This window comes from Zootoca vivipara, chromosome 7 (assembly GCF_965207765.1).
Source record: "Zootoca vivipara chromosome 7, rZooViv2.hap1.1, whole genome shotgun sequence".
Lineage (NCBI taxonomy): Eukaryota > Metazoa > Chordata > Lepidosauria > Squamata > Lacertidae > Zootoca > Zootoca vivipara.
Window position 1 is genome coordinate 64453312 of NC_142590.1, and position 22351 is coordinate 64475662.

Consider the following 22351-nt stretch of genomic DNA (forward strand, 5'->3'; position numbering starts at 1 on the left):
CAACTCTACAATTCTATTATTCCAAGGCTCTTTATTTCCCCAACAGGATAGCTTAGTTGGTTAGAGTGTGGTGCTGATAATGCCATGGTTACAGGCTTGATCCCCAATGGGACCCCTGGTTTTCCTGCCTTCACTGTCACTAGGTAGGCTCAATGATGAACCCTCACATGTAAGATGTGATGTGTGAGATTGCATGTGCAACATTACGGTACCTTTATTCTGTGAACCGCCGTGAGACCTGCGGGTATAGGGCGGTATATACATTCAATACATACATACATACATACATACATACATACATACATACATACCTTGGGGCACATTCTTATACTGAAGATCCACCAGACAATGGGATTAAAATATTGGTGGAAAAGGTCTGTGGAGGATTGGTTTGGCCCTTCACTCGGTGCTACGATTTAGCATTACAGTTGAACCATCTCAGAGCCTCATCTGAGTTCCTCCATATGACATGAACATATGACATGAACATATGGATTGATGCTTGTGATGGAAACTGCAGCATGATCTGAGAAGCACAGCAAAATAAAAAATGTCAACGTCTATGTGGAAATGGAGCAAGTTGGCACTAGCCTACCCTGTCTCCTAATCTGCCCAATTATCCCAGGTATAAACCATAATAGAAAGTGCTTAAGAAGCCATAATCACACAGTGCAGAAAGAGGAGAGCCATGTGGTTGCTTTTTTGTTTTGCTTAATTGATATAATTAGCAGCTTCTTGGTGCCAAGGGAGCTGAGTTTTATATTCGCTCCATCTCTTCCTCAAGAAGAACTACATTTGGGAGCAATAGCAGTTAGTGAGCTTGAACTCTGCTACATGTTTTTATGACAATCCAACTTTATTTCAGAAAGCAAGCAAGCCAGGATACCAAACTACTTCTGGAAGCCAGTTTTCAGTTTATTTATGTCTGCCGGTGTTATTGTTTTCACTCCCACTTTCCCTTTGTGGTGAAGGTTCCAGGGCAGCTTTGCAGGATCGGTTTTTCTTTTGAATAACAGAGCAATGGAGAATTCTGCTGCATTTTGCAATAACTGTTTGTTTACAAATGCACAGATTGGGCAGGCAGCAAGCCAGTAGGACCATGTAGGTGGTGCAGGTTCCAAAATGGCATCAGTTCCTAAGCAACACAGCATCATCTCTAAACAGAAAGCCTGTCTCTTCAGCCAACCCCTGAAACTTAGAACTTCTTTTCCCTTCTTCCTTTAGTCCAATGCAAATTGCTTCTTTTCCAGGTCTCTGGCTGACCCAGTTGCCCAACTCCTTTCTAATTCCAAATATCTGAAGCAATCTGCTTCCCTGGTTCTCCATTCATTGTCTGTCTCCAAGTCACAAAGCAAAATAGAAGTTTTGAAGACTAAAAGGACAGCATGACCTGTATTATTACTGGGTTCAGGGGCACTCATCTATCGAATAAACTGGCTTTTATAACCATACACTCTGCAGTACTGTATTGGAGTCTTTATATTTAAAGACTTACCTGATGCAGCTTCCTCTGAATCCATTGGGAGCTTCATCAAGGGTATGTTATAAAGCCATATGTAGACCCTTCATTTGTTGAGTACTGGAAATTGCATAATTCTTTGGATTTACAAGATGTCGTTAACATGACTCGGTTGTACTTGGTGGTTTTCCAAGTACTCAGACCTCCAAATGATACAAGTGAGGGAAGGGAAACACTAGGTTCTCACCCTCTGCTAAACCTAGCCATTGTCATGGGCAGACTACTAGTTTGTGTAGACTCACAAGACTTTCAGCAGGTGCTTTTCCAAGAAACAGAACCCCCTGCCAAATAATTCCAAAACTGAGATGCATGCAAGGCACGAGAAAACAAAACCTATGGAGTACAAATTGGCATGCTGAGGATATGATATTATTCCATTGGCATTCAGTAAATTTTATTTTCTTTACTAAGAGTTTTATTCAATTCCTTTTGTGCTGAAGCTATTAGTCCCATTGCAAGTTGTTACTGAACACCTATCTCTATGGAACAGCTTTCCAAAGCAACTTGTTCCACCTTGTCACTACACTTTAATGGAAGCAGGGGTGGGGCAGACCTCATTTCCAAACCCAAACACATATAGGAAAATAGTAGGTCACAAAGTAGTAAAACCAGCATCTACAAGCAATGTTTTGGAGTGCCCATTCTTCCCCTAGCTGCAGTTGCGGCTTGAGCCAGAAAACTAAGATTCTCTATAGACTGATTGAAGTGGCCAAAAGATACTACAATAGAACACAAGACACATTCCCCCTAAGCGCCAAGAAAGTGTTTAATTTTCACTTGCATTAGTATTGCACTTGAGAGGTTTTGCAGATTATTTCTAGGACAACTGAAAAATTCATGTTAGATGAAACAGTATCTACATTTAAGAATTTACCATACAAACAAAAGATTAAGAAATTCAGCTTGTATTAGTCGGATGAAGGATATCCCCTTCTCCTCCATTTGCTGACTCATTCAGATGACACAGTAGCAGAAACTGGTATCAAACCCAGCTCTTTAACTGGGTTTAAATCCTTCTTTTTGAGCTCTTCAGCTTTTATGGAACTAAAGAATTCTGATTTTAAAAACCCAACTACTTCTCATTGGTGTCACATTTGACTTATACAGTACTACTGCAGTTCCTATACCAAACCTGCAATTTTTATTTTGTTTTGTATTGTAAACCCAAAAAAAAATGAACCAAACCACAACCTGTCATTCCATAGGAAATGATGTTCAGATACTTTTATTGTTTATTCCTTGGTTTGGGGAAGAGGATTCTGAAGACATCATGGCAGTTCAAGCTGGCCTTGAATCTGTTGTGTAAAGGGTAGGGCTGGGGGAGAATTTCAGTTCATTTCACATTTAAAGGTGAACCTACCTAATTACATTCCAAAACAATACATGAATCCAAACATAATCCCATTCTTCAAAATTTACACAAAATTTTGCACTGCAGCTCTCCAGCCAATTATGTGTACAAAATGCATATGCTAGGATAAAGCTTGCATAAAAATGCGTTTGTTAGTGAATATAGCATGCAAACAGAAAATGGCATTGCAAAAATGTGTTTATTAGGCAATCTTGCATACAGAAATGTGTATATTAGGAGATATTTGCACTATGATGCTGATGAAATTTCTTGGGGACTTTTTAATGAAAAAAAACCACCCACAAACAGATGTGGAAATGCGGAGAAGTAAATTTAAGATTGGAAACATGGGAAACTGAGAGAAACCAAAATTGACAGATTCATCAATTCATCCCTAGTAAAGGGGAAAGTTTATTTATTTTAATAACAGTATATTGTGAGGAATGACAATGTACATCGACAGCAACAGCAGAAGAATTCAGAAGAGCATAACTGTGCTTCCTATAAATTGACTGCACTGCACCTGTATAATGTAATTCTGAACAAGTCCCCAGACACTTTGCAAACACAGAAGATCAGCTAGTTAGATATTTGAATACTGTAATAAGGAGAGATGAATTCAGCATGTTTTCAGTGGTGAAGTGGTTAAGAGCGGTAGACTCGTAATCTGGGGAACCGGGTTCGCATCTCCGCTCCTCCACATGCAGCTGCTAGGTGACCTTGGGCTAGTCATACTTCTCTGAAGTCTCTCAGCCCCACTCACCTCACAGGGTGTCTGTTGTGGGGGAGGAGGGGAAAGGAGATTGTTAGCCGCTTTGAGACTCCTTCGGGTAGTGATAAAGCAGGATATCAAATCAAAACTCTTCTTCTTCTTCACCTGAAGTGGCTAATGTCGCTTCTGCCAAGGTGCTTTTTCTTTTGATTGATTTGAGTTGATTTGATGCAGAATTGCCCTCGAATATCTGTGTGACATAAACTGGAGCCACTGTGTGGGATAGCGGCAGCTGTACAATGTGATTTTGTTGAGATCCACCACCTACACAGGAGTCCAAAGAGTATTATCAAAGGAATTTTCATGCTATATCATTCCAGAGGTATAAACCTCACACCCTCTCTTTCCATTTCCTATCAGGTCAAATCAGCAGGAAGCACGGATATTCCATCAAAGGAAGCAAGAATGTGTAGCCATTTGCATATGTCAGTTGTGCCTCCTGAACCTCTCTATGCAGGCCACTGGTGCTCCAGTAACTTGCTCAAGTCTTTGGCCATTTAATGATAATCAACAGGACACTTTCTGCACTGTGCTATGTCCACACATGCTGTGTTTGTTTGTTTGTTTGTTTGACTGTCTGTTTATTTCCTTTAGGCGCCTGGATGCCAATTTGATCTCTGTGGTACCTGAGAAGAGCTTTGAGAGGCTGCCCTCCTTACGCCACCTTTGGCTGGATGATAATGCTCTGACAGAGATCCCTGTGAAAGCACTCAACAACCTGCCGGCTCTACAGGCCATGACACTGGCCCTCAACCAAATCTGGCACATTCCTAACTACGCCTTCCAGAACCTCACCAGCCTTGTGGTACTGTACGTGCCCCCTTTTACTTTCCTATTATTCTTTCATTATTTCTTTCAGAAGCCCATTTCTCATAACACAATGTACTGTTTAGACAAGCAGGAGATAGTTGCTTGATCAGTGTTTCAGTCTGGGCTGTGTCTCATAAAGGAAATCTCCTTAGTCTACGTAGCAAGTTCATAAAGGCACAGTTTTAAGTTTTTAAGCAGCTTTCAGTATAAAGCCGTCTTCACAAGATACAGTACAGAACAAATTAAAGGAATGATATTACTTCCGGTAACTGCCCATTTCCATATGGGACAGATTTATTTCACAAGCAAGTTTCCCCCACCCCATAGAATACCATACCATGATTATAACAATGAACTCTAATAACCACAAAAATGAGCACACCAGCGAAAACATCAGATAAAATGAAACATACAGTTTTAGCACCATTGCATGTGAGTAGGACCACAATATATATTTTAGGAAATCACACCTGTAGGTTACTTAAAGGTAAAGGGACCCCTGTTAGGTCCAGTCATGACCGACTCTGGGGTTGCGGCGCTCATCTCGCTTTACTGGCCTAGGGAGCCAGCATACAGCTTCCAGGTCATGTGGCCAGCATGACTAAACCACTGCTGGCAAACTAGAGCAGCGCACCGAAATGCCATTTACCTTCCCGCCGGAGCAGTACCTATTTATCTACTTGCACTTTGACGTGCTTTCAGACTGCTAGGTTGGCAGGAGCTGGGACCAAACAACGGGAGCTCACCCTGTAGCGGGGATTTGATCCGCCAACCTTCTGATCGGCAAGCCCTAGGCTCTGTGGTTTACCCCACAGCGCCACCCACGTTATTTAGGGCTTGCTTTAACCAATAGCTTATAGGTCTGCCCATCTTCTCAGATGGAAAGTTATGTGTGTAAATTTGTTAACTGTATATTGTTTGGTGTTGATTAGGAAGTTTTGCTTGTGATTACCAGCTGTCTTAGAATTATTACCATACTCATGAGATATAGGATTGAAACAGCTACTCCCGCTCTGGAAATGCACATGCTTTGTGGCTAGGCTATAAAAAACATCATCAGGAAACTAATACTAAGCCAAAGTGTAGCAAGTGTTTAATGGTAAGACTACTACATGCCTTATGAAAAACAAATGAGGAAAAGAGGATTTCCTAAATTCTCTATGCATTGACTTCAACTGCCTGAACAAAATACAGCAGATTGTTTGAGAGTGATGATTAGAAAATTAAAATATGCAGTTTATTTCCCAAAAGCTCCCGAGAGGCTTATTGTGTAGGACTTTTCCAGCTGCTTAGAGAAAACAAAAGTTATTCAGGCTACTTCTATTAATGCAGGAACAAGAGAAAAATAATAATGAAGTGTTAAATCATGTTCTTCGTGAATGATATTCACCTGTACAGTGGAACCTCGGTTTATGAACACCTCGGTTAATGAATTTTCGGTTTATGAATGCCCCGGACCCATCTGGAACGGATTAATTCATTTTCCATTACTTTCAATGGGAAAGTTCGCTTCAGTTTATGAACGCTTCAGTTTATGAACAGACTTCCGGAACCAATTACACCCATGCTTCAGTTTATGAACATTTCAGTTTAAGTACTCCGCGGACCCATCTGGAACGGATTAATCCACTTTCCATTACTTTCAATGGGAAAGTTTGCTTCAGTTTATGAACGCTTCAGTTTAAGTACTCCGCGGACTGTCTGGTACGGATTAATCCACTTTCCATTACTTTCAATGGGAAAGTTCGCTTCAGTTTATGAACGCTTCAGTTTATGAACAGACTTCCGGAACCAATTGTGTTCATAAACCGAGGTACCACTGTATTGACAACACTACAAATGTGGGGCCCATAGAAATATCTAAATATTCCCATTCCTTGGGGGAACTCTGTGAGCTAGTAGAGTTTGGGCCTTGGTTTGGCGACACTTGAAGATAAATTCTCACCCAGCCATGAAGTTCATTGGATGCAGTGCTTAATCCACCTCAGCTAGCATTGTGAGGATAAAATGATAAAACTTAAGAGATTTTTTTAAAAAATACCCAAATTTTTAAAAAGAATACTACCACTCCTATCAGCCAATCACTCATTCCCCCCACCCTTCTGAGTAATACCCCTCCCCACCCTCTGACTATACATAAGGGTCTGGTGACTTCTGTTTCAGTGTATCTGAAGAAGTGTGCATCCACACAAAAGCTCATACCAATGACAAACCTAGTTGGTGTCTAAGGTGCTGCTGGAAGGAATTTTTTTATTTTTTGGTACAAGACAGGAGTAAGTGATGGCCACCAACCTGGATGGCTTTAAAAGAGTATTTGACAAGCCTACCAACAGCTGCTAGTTGTGATGGCTGTGTTCTACCTCCACCTTCAGAGGCATCACACCTTTGAATACCAGTTTCTGGGAATCACAGGTAGGCAGAGTCCATGTGTGTGCTCATGTCCAGCTTGCAGGCTTCCCATCAACTATTGTGAGAGCGTGTTCCTAGACTAGATGGGCCGTTGTCTGGATCCAGCAGTCTCATGTTGTGTTCTCTTCCCCCAACCCTTACTATTATATATATTTTTAAACTCCAGACATGACTACTTACCATGCATTAAAAGTAGCATCCGATTTGGCCCTTTTGGTGTGTGTGTGTGTGTGTGTGTGTGTGTGTGTGTGTGTGTGTGTGTAAGAGAGTAGGTTAAGAAACAGGCATGTGGAGGCAGAAGAAGGGCTTGTCACTGCCATAAACTTTCTAATCTGGGAGCTAATGAAATAGCCACCTTTGGGAGGGGGCCAAAGAACAGCTGTGGAGGGGTACTGGGGAAGATGTCATTTACAGCCTGATTAATACTTCTGGATACCCCCGATCAGCAGTTTCATAGCTAAGGACATGACCTTCCCAGGTGCAGCAATGCTCTTTCCTGCTGCGCACACCTTGGGCCTGTGGGAGCGAAATGGCTGATCATCTGCTGATGGCGGAAAGAGCCAACATGAAAATATACAAGCTTCAATCTGGAACAAGTTAGGGGCATCAGCCTCTGCTAATAAATTATATCCCCACTAAGGAATTCTGCACACCAGTTCCCATCCATTTCTCGCATAGGTTTGTAACGGGGGATGCGGGATACTTTCTGCACAAGGAAAAGTCCTGTAATGTATAGATCTGCATTCTGTTAACATAACCGCAGAAATCATCCTTTCTCATTCTATCATGTCTGGAAATTATGGCTTTATGTACAGTGAGATTTTACACATCACTGCTGCAAGGGAGAAAACGTGCTTAATAACCTCAATGTTTAGGAGACTCACCAAGGGAAATCGAAACACCTACAATCTAGCCCAAAATGAAAAAGACAAAGCATCATTTCATCTTTCCAAGGATTCCTAGATTTCTAACTTTAGGGAATGAAAACATGTGAGCACAATCTAGAGAAGTGCTTTATTTTGTTTTTGAACTTTGCAGATTGATATCAGAGAAAAGGGAATTCAGAACAGACTGATAACAACTGTTGTTGGGGGGGTTGTACCCCCCTGTTTATTTCAATCACTGGAGCAATAGACATCAAAACAAAATTCCTCCTATTTTCTACACAAATTTGACACCCAGAGGCTAAAAGAAGAAATTGGTGCTCTTTCTGTCTGTGAGGTAGACTAAATCCCTATCTGGGAAATTTTTTTTTTCTGTCAGCAGGAAAAAATATAGAAAAATGAGATTTTAAAAGAAAAGGGAAAAATACTGATTGTTTCCAATCTATTCTGAGAAGAGATCTGTAGGTGGGTCAAGTAGGATTATAGTGGGAAAAGACAGGTATTCTGTACTCAGCACAAGTGAACATATTAAACTCATTTTGCAGGATCATTTTGGGGAGGCGCCTGATGTTTGTTATGGGTGCTGGAAATTGCTGTTTAGAGGGGGCTAAACTTTAGTTCCCATGATTCGTTGGGAGAAGCCAGAACTGTGAAAGTGTGGCTGTGACCTAAATGAGTGGATTTCCCTACATGGGAGTCACAGCCAATAAAAGATTGGACCTCTGCTTCATATTTAAAGGGGGGAAACAGCAGTATACACCAGCATTCTTTGGAAATGATGTATTTGTACACAGAATGTGGCATTAGTTGTCATCTTGCCTACACTGGCTATATCCCTATTGCAAGTTTTCCCCTGTGATGCTTAGGAACGCTCAGAACGCAGTGCCGTAATTATCACATTATGTGTGTTTCTTCCTACGTGCCATTAGCTGGCACTAATGTTCTGAATTGCTTTGCAGAAAATAAAAGAAAGTGTTTGATCTGGATTTTTATTTTAAACAAAGCAATTCAAGACCGTGCTATTCTGAAAGCTGCCTCCTTTTTGGAATGATCCCAACTCTCCTTCTTTTCCTGGATTCTGATATGTTATACATATTGTAAAATAGCTCCATTCTGTTTGTCATTGATTCATCAGAGGAAATATGGTCATTAATTTCTCTAGAAACCTGAATGAAATGAAGAATTATAGAACTGTGTCTTCATTTTGTCAAAGCACCACTTCTGCAATTGTCAAACCATCTGTGACTTACCAGGAGAAATGGCTCTGTGTGAGCAGGGAACAGTCTGGCAGGCACTGGAGCGACTGTGATTCCACTTGCTAAAGTAATTTATTTAACATGGATGAGAGGATGGAAGAACGGAAGAGGAGTTCCTCTCCTCAAATATTTACCATCCCAACTTGGACTGTGAGTCAAACTCCCTTTTGTTTATGTTCCTACGGAGCTGATGGCAAAGATTGGGTTCCATTTTCCATGAGAGCCCCAGCATTTCAGATGCTCATAAGATTACAAAACTGTTCTGTGGGGACTGGAATGTTCATGGTTTGCTCCGTTTCAAAACAGAACAAAACATTCCAGCCAAACTTAAGCCAGAACAGCTTGACCTTTGTATCTTTCTGGTTCTCCTATAAAGTCATGACTCTATTTGTGTGATGGTACAACTGGCATTCACCATCTAAGTTTTCCAGTTTAGAAACTTAACTGTTTCCCTGGTTATACAATGCTCGTGTGTCGCCATCCCCCTCACCCCAAGTCGTATTTTATCTAAAATTCAGTATGATGTAATTATACGATGTAATTGTGTGATGTATCTAAAATCAAGTATGATGTCCGAGCACTTTTTGCCCTGCCACCTTCTCTGCCTTTTGCTCCCAGTGGTAAAGAACAAGTTTTTGTGAGGAAAGCCCTAGGGAGGAGGGGAGCTCTCACACATGGCACTTTAAAGTGTCAATCTGTGTTTAGAAAAGGAAGTTTGGATGAGCCCTAAGTTCTATTAAGGTCACTGGGACTTACTCCCAGATAAGTCCCATGGACTGCAAGAAGATCAAACCTATCCTTTCTTAAGGAAATCAGCTCTGAGTGTTCACTGAAAGCACAGATCGTGAAGCTGAGGCTCCAGTACCTTGGCCACCTCATGAGAAGAGAAGACTCCCTGGAAAAGACCCTGATGCTGGGAAAGATTGAGGGCACTAGGAGAAGAGGACGACAGAGGAGGAGATGGTTGGACAGTGTTCTCGAGGCTACCAACATGAGTTTGACCAAACTGTGGGAGGCAGTGGAAGACAAGAGTGCCTGGCGTGCTCTGGTCCATGGGGACATGACTAAACGACTGAACAACAGCAAAGTGTGTATAGGATTACAGCCTTAGTCCCACTTTCTCCTGTGTTCGGATGAAGGGCACTTCCAGACAACCTGTTAGTTGAACATTCAATCTGATTAGTTTGTGGGGAGGCAAGACAATGGGCTCACTCACGCCATCATGTAAAATTGCTTAAAACCCACATTTTCCTTATTCACACTGCCCCATCATAGTCCAAACCTGAACACCTTGCTTCATACTTGGAGCAGACTTTTCTCCTGACCAGGTCCCCTTTTTTATTGGTTCGTTTTTTCCTGTTTACTTGCCTCTGGCCTGCCTCTGCACCTACTTTTCCTCCTCCCTCACTGATCAAGTGAGCTTGGGCGAGTAAGATTTCATGTGTGTTTGGTCCTTGCTCAGTACCTGAGCGTGCAGTTCAGAGTGAATGTGTTCCCCAGATGGAAACTTATTCTACTCAAATGTAATGTCTGCTAGATGCATTTTTGCCTTTATTTAACTTAGAACCATTCCTATTGCTAATTAATCAAAGGTACAAAAGGTGAATCATAGCTTTCCAATTACTAGTGTGCAAGTTTTGGGTATTGTTTCAAATATGGCAATATGTCATGTGTTACTAGTTATAATAGATTTGAACTCTGGATTGCCAAGCCTGGGATCCAGCATTCAGAGCCACTTAAACTGCAGGTGTCATCTTTGTGTAAAGGTCCAAGGTGATGTCAGGGCAGCCTGATCTAGAAATGCCCCATAAAATTTGATAGAGGAAACCATCTGGATATGGGTTTTTTTTTTTTTTTTGCTTTCCTACAGTCAGGGAGGAATAACTGTTTTATGCTCTAATCTCCTGGTTTAGTTTTTGAATGAAATTGATCTTCTCAGTTGAAAGTTAGACTGGATCCAAGTTTTCTCTCAAGCATCTGCTTTTCCCTGTTTCCCACTTGCTTTAGAAAAGCAAGCAGTATTCTTTTTCTGCAAAAGAGCAAACACTCTAAGTGCTCATCAGAAACATCCCGGGATGTCATAGGCTTCCATTTACCACCACATATTTACTCTGTTCCTTGTAAATTCAAGCTGCCTTTACATGGAACTCTGCTCTCTGCCAAACCTCCAGTTCTGGAGACCAGTTGGAATGGGATTTCTTTTTTCACTGACACCAGACCAAACACAAATAATTAAGGTGCCATTAATTTCACCTGCTGCTGGGTGGAATCTCCCTGGGGGCTGCATTACATCATGTCACGGCCCCAAACATTGCTTGCTGTTACAAACCAGGATAATATGTCTCTGTTCCATCATAAAGAATATAATGGCCATGAGCTTATCAAAAATATTCCTTAGTGAGTTGGCCACCTCTTTTTGCTCTGTAATGACATCTACTGCCAGCCAAAATTCCAGCATACCAGAAATGATCTCATGGCTGCTCTGGACCCTTAAAAGTGACAAATTTTTCTCTCTACGCTTCCTTTGTGGGTTGGGTTTTAATGAGTAGGAGAGGATTTTGAGGAAGCCCAGCTACAAAGTAAGCTGGCTTTCCCCTTCTTACTCCGCTTAACAAAATATCAGACAACAAAGATTAAAAATATATTCCTGCGTATAAGACTACTTTATAACCCAGGAAAATCTTTCCCCAGGAAAGTCGGGGGTCGTCTTATATGTCAGGTCGTATTTCTTATACGGCGAATATATCCCAAACTCTATATTTTAACTGGAATAGCATGGTCTTGAATTGCTTTGTTTAAAATAAAAATCCAGATCAAACACTTTATTTTATTTTGTGCAAAGCAATTCCCAACATTAGTGCCAGCTAATGGCATGTAGGAAGAAACACTGCCATTGACCACTAGATCTCTGTGCTTCACCTTAAGCCTGCTATCTCTGGGCAGTGGGGAGGTAGGGTTGCCATATTTCAAAATGTGAAAATATGGACAGAAAAGTTGAGCTTTTTTGGGGGGGGTGAGGCATGCAAAGGAGATGGGAGTGAGGAGACCTCCAAGCTTGAATATGTCCCAAGTGACATCATCAGAAGCACAACGGCAACATCGTCTGATTAAGGCATGGGGAGATCTTGAAAATTAGCCAGTCCGGACCCCATCCAAATTCAGTACAGATTAACTAATTTTATGAGCACACAATTTGAAATCAGATAGGGGAGTCTCCCCCATCAGTAGTCATGATGACTGGGGCATATTGCATACAGACAGCAACTGGGTATGCTCCCTTCCAATGATCCCTATTAATTTTGAATACATTCAGTTGTCTGCCATGTTCATGAGTGCTTTGGGAACTCGTGAACACTTGTCTAGGGTCATCTTGCCCTTGGCAGCATTTAGCTTTCAGTGCTTCTCTAGGCAACAAACAAAAAAATCTGTTTGCTGATGTTGAGAATCTAAGGATCTCCTTTCTCTCTGCAGACACCTGCATAATAACCACATCCGCAGCCTCGGACCTCACGGCTTTGAAGGACTCCACAGCTTGGAAACTCTGTAAGTCGTTTCCTTTTTTCTTTGTACCTAGCACTAAATCATCCTTCTTGAAAGAATGGGATAGTCACGCTCTGTGTATTCGTTCCATCTCTCTGCAAGAGGATCTAGAATGGCTTCATCTCTTCAGCTATTGCATCCGAGAGCCAGGGGCATAGCTAGCTGCTCCGGCACCCAGAGTGGCGGGGGTGAGGCGAGCTGCCCATGGAGGCGGGAGCGAGCCGCGCATGAGGGCGCCGTGGTGATCCACGCACAGGGGTGGGGCGGTGAGCCGCGCAGGGGGGCAACATAGCAAGCTGCCCACAGAGTCCGCCTGGCGGACACAAGCCCCACACTGCCGTTTCAGGCAGCGCGGGACCCCAAGCCACCGTGTCACTCCCAGAAGAGACGCAAGGCTTGGGCGTGCTGCAGGCCCCATGGTAAGTGCTGCCCCACAGTGTGCCATTTTGTCACCACCACCCCAAGGATGACACCCGGGGCGGACCACACACCCCTCACCCCCTTTCTACACCCCTGCCTAGAACTGAGCTAGGAAATGGCTATGCTATACCTTTCCGGCACTCATGCCTCTTTTTTCTGGATATAGTATCAGCACTGGAGGAATCAGAAAAATTCAATAAGTCAATGTTGAAACTTTCCCAGGCAAAGCTACATAGCAGACTTTCTTACACCATGCCAGCCTATAGACTTGGGAGGAGGGGGGATTGGACTAGGGGTGAGTAAGCATCCTGCTGCTTGCCTGAGAGAGATTGAGTCTCTGTAGGTATTTAAACTGAGGTTTTTGCAAGCCCTCTATTTGAATGCTTGCCAAAAAAAAAAGGAAAAGAAATACCTGGCTGGGTGCTCACAAGGCATATTCTGCTGTTATCTACCACTTCTCCTGCTCTCTAAGGGCTTGGAAGCCTATCTGGGTCAGGTCAGGAGAAGGCAGCAGAAATCCTGTGAGACAGCCCTCAAACTTCAGCAAAATGTCTTTAACTGCTGAGGATGAGACAGTGGGTGCTTCCAGACCGTTGCCGTTTTCAGGTGGGATTCTATCACATCCCAGCAAATGCCGGTTGTGCAATTGAAGTTGACTCAGAGCACTAGTGCAACAAACCCACTTCCCTTCCCCAACCACATTGGACTTTATGCACTAAGGAATGAGATGGAGAAATGTGCTGGGCAGTGTGGGACAACATTTGCTTGATGTAACATCATCTAAAAAAGGTAAAAGTTAAAGGACCCCTGACAGTTCAGTCCAGTTGCAGACGACTCTGGAGTTGCGGCACTTATCTCGCTTTACAGGCTGAGGGAGCCAGCGTTTGCCTGCAGACAGTTTTTCCGGGTCATGTGGCCAGCATGACTAAGCCGCTTCTGGTGAACCAGAGCAGCGCATGGAAATGCCGTTTATCTTCCCGCCGGAGCAGTGCCTATTTATCTACTTGCACTTTTTGGCATGCTTTTGAAGTGCTAGGTTGGCAGGAGCTGGGACAACGGGAGCTCACTCCATCACGGGGATTCGAACCACCGGCCTTTTGATTGGCAAGCCCAAGGCTCAGTGGTTTAGACCACAGTGCCACCCATGTATAAGACAACCCTATTTGGGGGGACTCCAAATTAAGAAAACACCCGTTAGCACTACCCATGTATAAGACGAGCCCCAATTTTAAACCTAATTTTTTAGTAAAAAAAAACAACCACTAGCCTTATACATGGATACGGTACTCTATCCAGATACTATCTGCGCAGCATAGAGCCACATTTGGAGGAAACAACTCTCATGTTACAGGGATAATACATGAATCAGGCAAGATATATCTAGATCCTAGAGTTGCACTGGACTTCAAGGGTTATATGTTGCCTCCCCAAACCAAGACCAAAGGCCTTGCCTAACTACTGTGGTGGAAACAGCTTTCTTTGTTATATGATGGCCTAGTAAAAAATAACAAATGAGATAAAGCAGCATTCCAAACATGAAACTAAGAGGTCCAGAGACCTTTGCATCCACTCCAGTAAAACAGTCCTTGACTTTAATGATGGAATCAAACTGTCAAAAGAACAAGAAGGACAAAATGGGGAAAGAGCCAGTAAAAGAGAGCAAAACTCTATCCCAGCATAAAAGTGTCATTCAAGGAGACAAAGCTGCCACCAAGATGTGAAATTCTGCCAAGGATGTCTGTTATCCCCAGAAGCTCTGAGCTAGGAATTAGGAAGAGGCAATATGAGAAATTATGTTTTCCAGACAATAGTATATATAATATCCTCCATTCCTAGAGCCTCCATTTAGGAAGGAGAGAAAGTGGATAATAATAATAATAATAATAATAATAATAATAATAATAATAATAATAATACACCCCACCCCAGCCACTCTGGGCAGCTTCCAGCACACATAAAAATAATAATAAAACATCAAACATTAATAGTAACAGTCTGATCCAAAGTGAGCCATTTGTGATGCACTTCCCAGACAGCAGTGATTGCTGTCTACACAGTAATAAACAAAAACACAAAAAACCTGTCTCTGATAAGAACATGGAGGCTACAGTCTCTTCCTTGTATGCCAGGAAAATGTACTGTGCACACGATCTAAGTTTGTGCACATCATGTGCAACATTTCAAAATATATCTTGGAGTGAAGTTCTTGGATCACACAGCCCCTTGGGGCGTCAAAATGTATAGCACCCAGAAGACAGTGTGTGTGTGTGTGTGTGTGTGTGTGTGTGTGTGTGTTGACAGCAGTGTTATTTACATGGGATGACTTACATCAGAAAAAATGTTTAGGCTGAAAGTCCTAAAGATGGTGGTATCTGTGCTTCAGTTCAGCCCCATCAAATCAAAACAAGGACAATCCAAGAACATTACAGTGGTACCTCGGTTTACAAACACAATTGGTTCCGGAAGTCTGTACTTAACCTGAAGCGTTTAACCTGAAGCGAACTTTCCCATTGAAAGTAATGGAAAGTGGATTAATCTGTTCCAGACAGGTCCGCAGAGTACTTAAACTGAAAGTACTCAAACCAAGGCGTACTTAAACTGAGGCATGACTGTACTTATACCATAGTGCAATAGGGGAACCCTTATACTTAGCCACAACATTGTATTTTAAATTGTTGTAACCTACTCTGGGACCTTAGGGTAAAGAGCGTATAACAACAACAACAACAACAACAACAACAACAACAAGAGCATTTCACACCATTGTTCCATATATATTTTCATTAATGCAGAGCCAAATTCTGGTGTATATAACCTCTCTTTTAAAGTCACAAAGAAAATAATGTCTAAGATGCAAAGGTTCCTTGTGTGATACATTGTTATATTTTCAAATATCCCTGTATTTCATATTTCTTTATTATTATGTGTAAACACTTCCTCACAAATGTGGATCAGCACAGTGTCTGTCAGTGGCCATTATAATATTGCTAGGATTGTGCTTTTGAAATTCAGAAGACTTGTAGGTGCTCAAATTCAGTAATTTCTAGCAATATGGTAAGGGGCCTCCATAATTTATATTGGCCCAGTTCACATATGCAGGCAGGCATATGAGTGGACACACTGGTCCCAGTACAGTTCCTTGGGAGACTCCATTGTTTGCTTCTTACTGTTCTCCATTTTGTAAGCGAATCATTTATTCCAACCCTCTGGTTCCTGTTCTTTAACCATTCCTCAAACTCTGTGTCTCCTAAATTTACAGAGGGGCCTTCAGTACAGAGCTTTCCCAAAACAAAATCCAGCCACATCATGTCCACCAGGTCAGCCCTACCTACATGCACATTGACAGTTCTAAAAGGCTTGTTGGGCAGGACTGCCTTTTGTGGAAGCCATGTTGATTTTCCTCAGCAAGGCTTGTTAATGTGTTTAACAATTCTGACTTTAATAATACTTTCTTCCAATTTACTTGGAACAGAAGTTACGCTGACAGATCAGTAATTTTCCAGATCCCCTTAGGATGAATTCAAAAAACAAAAAACGGTGTTAACTTTGGCTGCCTTCCAATCTTCTGGTAAAGAGGGTGATTTTCATGATGTTGTATACTTTTCTTAAAAGATCAGCAATTTAGTATTTGAGATATTTAAGACTTTTAAAATGAATGCCACCTGGTCTCAGTTGTCTATAGACCTTTCTATTTACCCAGTTAGCTTTAACAACAGAATCAAGTCATATAAAGAACAACAACTAAGGAGAGAAAAATAGATTTTCTAATTTGCAGTTTTTAAATTAGCTCTAAACCTTGTTCACCTCTGTTGGACATATCTCCTTAGATGCCCTTTCTGAAAACAATGGTACATATGTGGGCATCTCCAACATCTTCCAATTACATAAAAGGCCAGCACAGAGAAGGAATTCATTTAGCCTCTGTACCATTGCCCAGTGTTCCTTTACTACTCCTTTCATGTCTTGGTTGCCATCTAAAAGTCTTACTGCCCCTGGTTGGTTGGTTGGTTGGTTGGTTGCTTGCTTGCTTCTTTACTTTTCACATTACTTAAGAAGAGAGGTTTGTTAGTTGCTTTGTGTCATTAGTAATTTGCTCCTTAAATTTCTTCTTTGCTTTCCTTTATCAATTTACATTGTACTCATTTTTAAATTTTCCTCTGATGCTAAGATACACAGTCATCCACCATACCTTGCCTCCTCGCCCCCCAGTTTGTCATAATCTGCACATACATTTGCCCAAAGGTGGTGATGATCTTTGGCACCCATTATCACAATATTTCCCCTTTTGGCTGCCTGCCTGATTTCTGTCTATATCAAGAACATCACCAGAATTTATATTCATGTTCTCCTTTTATTACTAGGCATTGTAACATGAAAACCAACCAAACATCTCATAGCAAAAATCACAAGCAAAGAAGATATACTAAGGAGGCGGGCGGGAAAGGTGTTTATATGGTAATGCTCACAGCCTCAGAGCTAAGATGATGAGCAACCTGGATTAGACAAATTCATGAGGGATACAGCTATAGCTACCTGCCATTATGACTATGTTCTACTTCCACTGTCAGGGGAAAGAGGCTTCTGAATACCAGTTGCTGTCCAGTCCTGAATACCAGTCCTATCCAGCTTCCCATAGGTATCTATTTAGTCACAGTGAGACCAGGCTGTTGGACTAGATGGGCATTGTGCCTGATCCGACAGGGTTCTCTCGGTGTTCTCCACTATTTCTATGTGATTAAAAAGGTAAAAGGCAAACAACTCTGGGGTTGCAGTGCTCATCTCGCTTTACTGGCTGAGGGAGCTGATGTTTGTCCGCAGACAGTTTTTCTGGGTCATGTGGCCAGCATGACTAAGCCGCTTCTGGCGAAACCAGAGCAGCGCACAGAAACGCCATTTACCTTTCCGCTGGAGTGGTACCTATTTATCTACAGTACTTGCACTTTAATGTGCTTTTGAACTGCTAGGTTAGCAGGAGCTGGGACTAAGCAACGGGAGCTCACCCTGTCATGGTGGTTCAAACCGCCGACCTTCCGATCGGCAAGCCCAAGGCTCAGTGGTTTAGACCACAGCTGTCCTCAGTTTGAGGGCACAGAGCGCTGAGATGATCATCCCTAAGGGACAGGGGTGTTGCTAGGTACATTGCTAACACATAGTGCAGACTCCTGACTTGAAGCACCCTTGTTGCCTGTGTGCTGTAAAGAATATGTGGTTTGGAATTGCTCTTTACCTGGGAGGGATAAATATTGCACGTTTTAAAAGGGTCCACATCCCACAAGTTGTGAATGAAGCAGGTGCTGGAACATGGCGGCAGTGGTGAATGCTTGCTTGACTTGTAGCCAAACTGCAGTGAGGTCCCTTTCCCACCACGCATTGCTCTTGTGCAACTAATTGGCAAGCCATCTCCTCCTGTAGCAATCCCTGATGTTGCCACTAAGTCATCTCCTCTCCTGTGAGATAACAGGAAGAAATAAGGAAACCTCCGTGTTCATTCTCTTTTGTGCGGTTTGGCAGGTTTCCTTTGGAAGTCATTAGGGAGCCTAGCCAGTTCACCTAGGGATAGAAGACACAATGCATGCATGCAGAGGAGAAACTGAAGCACCCCGAGGGCACGGTGGTCACAGAGCCAGGCTTTATTCCGGGAAGCTGATTGATATGAGCATGTTTTTGAAACGGCTTGCCGGGGCTTTTTACCGAAACTGACATTAAATCTCATGAGTTCAAGCTATCGTATGGAATGCTGTGCAAAAAAACAGAGGAATAGTCACGGGAATTAACCTAAAGGAGACGCCAAGCTTTATGGGCACAGGACTGAGGGCAGTGATGAATGTGGCTCTCCAGAAAAGTAAAAGAAGGAAGCATCTTTTAAAGGGTTTGGGGTTTGTTTGTGTTTTGGGTAAAATTGCAATAAGAGAGGGAATTGGAAGAAAAGGAAATAGCATACTTCACACACACAAAATAGCAGGTTCAAGGAACAGAGTTCTTCCTGCCATAGGCACTGATGGTCAAGCCATGAATATTGCTGCATTGCATATACCCTTCAAGCTTATCTATCCAACCCTCAGGGCTCTTCCCCAGCCACACCTCCTGCAGGCCATGCTTTGCTGCCTCCTTGAGCTTTTCTGCCTGATTGAAATATGTCCTTGAACTCTGACAATTCCTTTGCTTCCCTGGACGGAGCATAGAGAGGTGTGTTTGAGCATGTGGAGAAACTAGCCTAGGGCAGGGGTCAACAAACTTTTTCAGCAGGGGGCCGGTCCACTGTCCCTCAGACCTTGTGGTGGGCCGGACTATATTTTGAAAAAAAAATAATGAACAAATTTCTATGCTCCACAAATAACCCAGATATGCATGTTAAATAAAAGCACACATTCTACTCATGTAAAAACACCAGGCAGGCCCCACAAATAACCCAGAGATGCATTTTAAATAAAAAGACACATTCTAATTATGTAAATATATGCTGATTCCCGGACCGTCCGCGGGCCGGATTTAGAAGGCAATTGGGCCGGCTCCGGCTCCCAGGCCTTAGTTTGCCTACCCATGGCCTACTAGGGTATGAAGGCAGAATTTACATTCATTGCTCAGCTTACCTTTGGCTCTGGCATGCCCACCACAGAGGACATGTGGCCCTCAGAAGATTGCCCAGGAGGAATTAGAGCCCTCGGATTGAAGAAGGTTCCCCAAACCATAGCTATGGGTTCACCCTCTGTCTAACAAGCAAGAAGAAACTTGCCTTCTCCCTCCAGATAGTATATTCATGCTAAAGTGATCTGCCTTGTTTTTATGAGCTCCAAACACTTGCACTCCTAAGGCTTCTTCCTAGCCCCTTTTCAGTCTTGGCCTCACCACTGTTCTTTCAGCCCTATCAATTCGGCTCTCCTAGTGGGACAGAAAGTTCTCCCTGAGGCAGACGCAAGGTGTGCTCCTTTGTGTGGGGCAGGGATGTCGATTCTTAAGGAGACAGCACCCTCTTAAGGAAGTTCTAATAACTGACATATCTAAGATCATGGATGTCATAACAACTTAGCACACTCCACTGTGTGAGAGGTACATTTTTCAAAAGCAAAACTTTCCTCTTTCTGAACTGAGAGAATAAAAAAAAATCGAGTGGGGCAGAACAAAGCAAAAGCTGTGCCAATCCTGATAGCCCAGTTATGTTGAAACATGTGATTATCACTTTATTACACACAGTGCTTTTTTTCTTTTAAAAAAATGTTTAGGGGTACTCTCATTTTCCTACTCATACTGAAATACTGCCCTTCAATAAGACCAAACTTAGATTCACAAAATGTTTAGGGGTATGCATACCCCTGCATACCACCCCCCCCAAAAGAAAAGCACTGATTACACATCATTGGCAATAACAGGACTTCAGTTGGGCTGCAGCCCAGATTTAAGTGGGTTATGAAGTAAGCTATGCTGAGACATATTAAAACAGTATTAAATGCTCAAAATGGGTTAATTATAGAATGTCCCTATTTTTTGAGGGAAGTTGGAGAGTATGTGTATGCCCTCTGATTAATGTTTTGGGTACATTTGGTTTAGGGTGTTTTAATTTAAATGTTATTTCCCACGATGTTACAAACATTGGCGAAATGTTGCAACTGGAGGAAAATTAAAATTTTGCACTATTTTAAAGTTCGAGAAAATGTCATAATCTTAATTTGAAACATTTTCAAATAGTGCTTCTGAACTTTATCTTTGAGGGGGCACTTTTCTCGACTTTTGTGTATGTTTAAAAGCCTCAAGATCCAATAACATCCATAATCAGAAATGTTTAAAAATGAATTGGAATATTACATTTGAATTTTTGTTTTATGCAAAACAAACTAGGGGAATCTGCTTGAGAATTAATTTTTCTCAGCTGACGTTCAAAGTGAGCTAAGAAAGAAAAGGGACCGTAGCCCAAGAAATCAGCAATCAAAGGCACGTTATCTGTTCATATGACTCTGAGGAATGGCACAAAGCTGAGCAAAGTCACATAATAGGCTAACATGACAAGTGCAACTTTTCACTGACTACTAAGACTGTCAGCCACAGCCTCCAAGCATCTGGTCAGTGTGTCCAGGGCTGAGTCAGGGTGGCCGTCCATCAGCAGATATATTTTGCAATATACAACCACTGTAGTAACTTTATTCTTTCATTGTAATCTTATATTCTATGTAATTAGAAAGACCTAAAATTCAAAATCCGTCTTTGCTGAATGACCAGAAAGCCCCTCAAAATCAATTTTCAAGTTCACTGATTAGGTCCAAAGCCAACGTTATCCATTTACGCAGACTCTAATTCTGTAGCAATGTTATTTTTCTGGTATGAAAACATACCACTAAATGAGACATACACAATGTGTACCTGATGATAAGTCAGATAAGGAGCTTTTGAATGGATCAGTTTATGACTTATTTCCATTAGAATGGCAGTAGCGCTATGCGCTTTGGCAGTGTACAGGAATAAGCTGTGGGGAGCTGGCTGTGAAGACAAAGAGAGCATTTTGTTTTTAACCAATTAATCTGTTTTGAAAAAGTTGCACACTTGAGGTATTTAAAGCCTGGAGCACTGGCAGCAATCTTGTATGCTGTTTGAAGTCCCATTACGCAAGCAATTCTGTAGCATATAATGTAACAAAAAAAAGTGGGTGGTATGGCAGAATTCCCTACCGATCTCAAGATCATGGCTTCCATTGCCTGGGAATTGTATCCTGACTGGAATCAAATGTCATCACATTACAGTGATTGCAGTCTGGACTAGTATCATTTATGATATGTTATTTTCTTTCTAATCTTAGCTTTTGCCTTACCGTATCAGATACAAGCTGCTTAAGTGTGATATTCTTGTAATGCTTGTTCCTCTAAATTGCACATGCAGATTGGGAATTGGATGTATCTGTTTGTATTATAAAGAGACAATGCACCGTACCCAAATAATGAAAGCTGAGCTGAAGTTTCAGCTTTCCTCTTAAGAGCTGGAGTTAGCAAGAGACTGAGGGAAGCCGGAATAATGAGCGTATGGAATAAGAGCAAGAAGATGAGGAGGAAACGGGAACTAGAGGGTGGGTGCAGATCTAGGAAGACTGTAATGATACATGGGTAGAAATCTGAGAAAGGAAAAAGTATCCTATAATAACAGAAACACAGGAGACTAGAAGTAGATTCTGCTCTGTCTGTCTGGCCTGTGCCAGTTCTCCAGTTTTTCTGAGCATTGTGAACTGAACAGGATTAATCCACCCACTTAAGGTGCAGTTCAATAGGCCTTTCCAGAGGTCATATCCTGGAGTATAAAATGCCAGCCACTGAATGTGAATCTGATCGAACTTTTTATAGTTTCTGACCCCGGGATATGAGCTGTGAAAGAATGTGTTTGTTGTTTGGTAACTGATAGAATTTGACAGAT

The 22351-nt window shown here is 42.1% G+C and overlaps 1 protein-coding gene across 1 annotated transcript in view; it reads left to right on the forward strand.

Moving 5' to 3' along the window:
* The window catches only part of LGR6 (leucine rich repeat containing G protein-coupled receptor 6), a 137226-nt gene that overhangs the window by 84815 nt on the left and 30060 nt on the right, over positions 1-22351 (forward strand). The window contains exons 5-6 of the mRNA XM_035121513.3: positions 4237-4452; positions 12473-12544. Of these exons, the coding sequence (XP_034977404.2) occupies positions 4237-4452; positions 12473-12544 (288 nt within the window). The remainder of the gene's footprint in view (positions 1-4236; positions 4453-12472; positions 12545-22351) is intronic.